The sequence below is a fragment of the Anopheles marshallii genome, chromosome 3, assembly GCF_943734725.1.
Source record: "Anopheles marshallii chromosome 3, idAnoMarsDA_429_01, whole genome shotgun sequence".
NCBI classification, from domain to species: Eukaryota; Metazoa; Arthropoda; class Insecta; order Diptera; family Culicidae; genus Anopheles; species Anopheles marshallii.
The window spans coordinates 24,593,413-24,595,634 of record NC_071327.1 but is presented as its reverse complement, the minus strand read 5'-3'; the positions used below and the strand labels follow the sequence as shown (position 1 = coordinate 24,595,634).

The 2,222-nt window shown below is 52.0% G+C and overlaps 1 protein-coding gene across 1 annotated transcript; it reads left to right on the top strand.

The window, feature by feature from the left end:
- Positions 1-402: 402 nt before the first annotated feature.
- LOC128715576 (mantle protein) lies at positions 403-1,960 on the top strand. Its single transcript, XM_053810481.1, has 2 exons — positions 403-411; positions 938-1,960. Exons 1-2 carry the CDS (start codon positions 403-405, stop codon positions 1,958-1,960), a joined length of 1,032 nt encoding a protein of 343 aa, XP_053666456.1.
- Positions 1,961-2,222: the final 262 nt, after the last annotated feature.

Here is a 2,222-nt window from a genome sequence, read left to right as displayed (position 1 = left end):
CCATCCGCAACCCCATGTTCATCCACCAGGCCGCATCGGATTATTGGTTCAGTGCACCGAATGGATGGTGCAAACTTTTCTTCGTTCACAGTTGGACCTCTTCGCCCAGGTGTTGGGTGAGGAGGGGCAGGGGGAGTAGGGGTACAGTTTTTCCTTCTTTCTGTCCAAGCGTCTTTCTCCACCAGTGAATGCTCTCTCACACACATGGGGCATGGGCCCGTCCAGCTGGTGGGGATTTTCAACCCGAAACGATCGCTTTTCCGACTCCGCTGGACCGTTCGTGCTCGGACGTACGATCGAGCCCCCTTCTTACGGGGCCGGGTGTATATATACCGGTGCGTACACGGTTTTCAAATCAGTACCTACTTCGGTCTCGCTTGTTCTATACACTTTTTGCTCACAATGCGAATGGTATGTGCATCGCGAGAAGAAATATCAAAGGATTATTCGTCGGTTAACAAAAGGATATTGGAGGCGCGATCACCACTAAAGGCGGATCTACCAAACCAGTTCAGTGAACGTCCACGGCAATGGATACGAAAAGCAAAACGAACAAACGACAGTGCTCAGTGCCCGAGAGAAAGTTTCGAATGGTTCCGTACGAAGAGTTCTTGAGTTTTGGGGAAGTTTGATGAAATTTAAGTGATTCTCGTAATGTGTTTGAGTAGTAACGCATTAACGCCGTTTTGGTAGTCTGTTTAAAAGTAATCAAATTGATTGTCCTGGCTGTGAGGGAGTTTGAAAGTGTTGCTTTTCGTACGCCTGATCGCATAGTGATCACATCCACGTAGTGTTCACAAGAACTTTCACGAGAACGGTGATGTGGGCTGAAGTGGTTTTGGTGCCGTCCAAGTGATCTGCTCAGATATTCTGATCCGGCTCCACAGCAGTAATATGCAGGTTGATGATCGTCCTCTTTCCCCGTCTTTACTTGCAGATTATTGTTCCTTGTTGTCTTGCCCTTATGGTGGCACTAGTCACATGCGAGGGTACTGTTGCAGAGGACACGAAGGCGGAGGAAACCCAAGTAGAGGCGAAGGAATCGCAGAATGTGGAGAAGCGCGGCCTGCATTCTTCCTTTGGCGATTTCGGCCATGACTTCGGTGGCCACGATGACCATCACCACCACGAGCACATCAAGACGGTCACGATCGAGAAGAAGATCCCGGTGCCGTACACCGTGGAGAAGCACGTCCCGTACACGGTAGAGAAGAAGGTACCGTACGAGGTGAAGGTACCGATCCCGCAGCCCTACATCGTCGAGAAGAAGGTCCCGGTGCACGTGAAGGAGGTGGTGAAATACCCAGTCCATGTGCCGGCCCCATACACCGTCGAGAAGAAGGTCCCGTACGAGGTGAAGTACCCCGTCGACAAGCCGTACGAGGTGAAGGTGCACGTACCGCAACCCTACACCGTCGAGAAGAAGGTCCCGTACGAGGTGAAGGTGCACGTACCGGTCCCGTACACCGTCGAGAAGAAGATCCCGTACGAGGTGAAGTATGAAGTGCCCGTCCCGAAACCGTACACCGTCATCAAGAAGGTCCCGTACGAGGTGAAGGTCCCAGTCGACAAGCCGTACAAGGTGGAGGTCCCGAAACCGTACCCAGTGGAGGTCCCGAAACCGTACCCAGTCATCGTCGAGAAGAAGGTCCCGTACGAGGTGAAGGTCCCAGTCGATAAGCCGTACAAGGTGGAGGTCCCGAAACCATACAAGGTGGAAGTTAAGGTACCGTACCCAGCGCCGTACACCGTCGAGAAGAAGGTGCCGTACACGGTCGAGAAGCCGATCCCGTACGAGGTGAAGGTACCGATCGATAAGCCGTACCCAGTGTACAAGGAGGTGAAGGTTCCGGTCGAGAAGGAGGTCCCGTACCCCGTGAAGGTCCCAGTCCACGTACCAGTCCATGTTCACAAAGAAGAACACCATGATCATTCGTATGAACATCACGATCTGCACTAAATGCGCTATTCTACCATCCTTCCCATCCCCACGTCCCTGGAACGTCCGGTGGAGGTATCGTACCTTCCCGGCGGACTTCGGGATTTGGAGACCACTTGTTGTCTAGTTAGTTGTTGATCGTTCATTATCGCTCATATGCCAGGTGGACGCAATGAAAATAATGGTTCCTGTCGTACGTTAACAAACGTCCTCCGTCCCATTCTCATATAGAAACGTCTTGTTTTCGCCCCCTCATAATACCTAAGACCGAGATGTACATGTT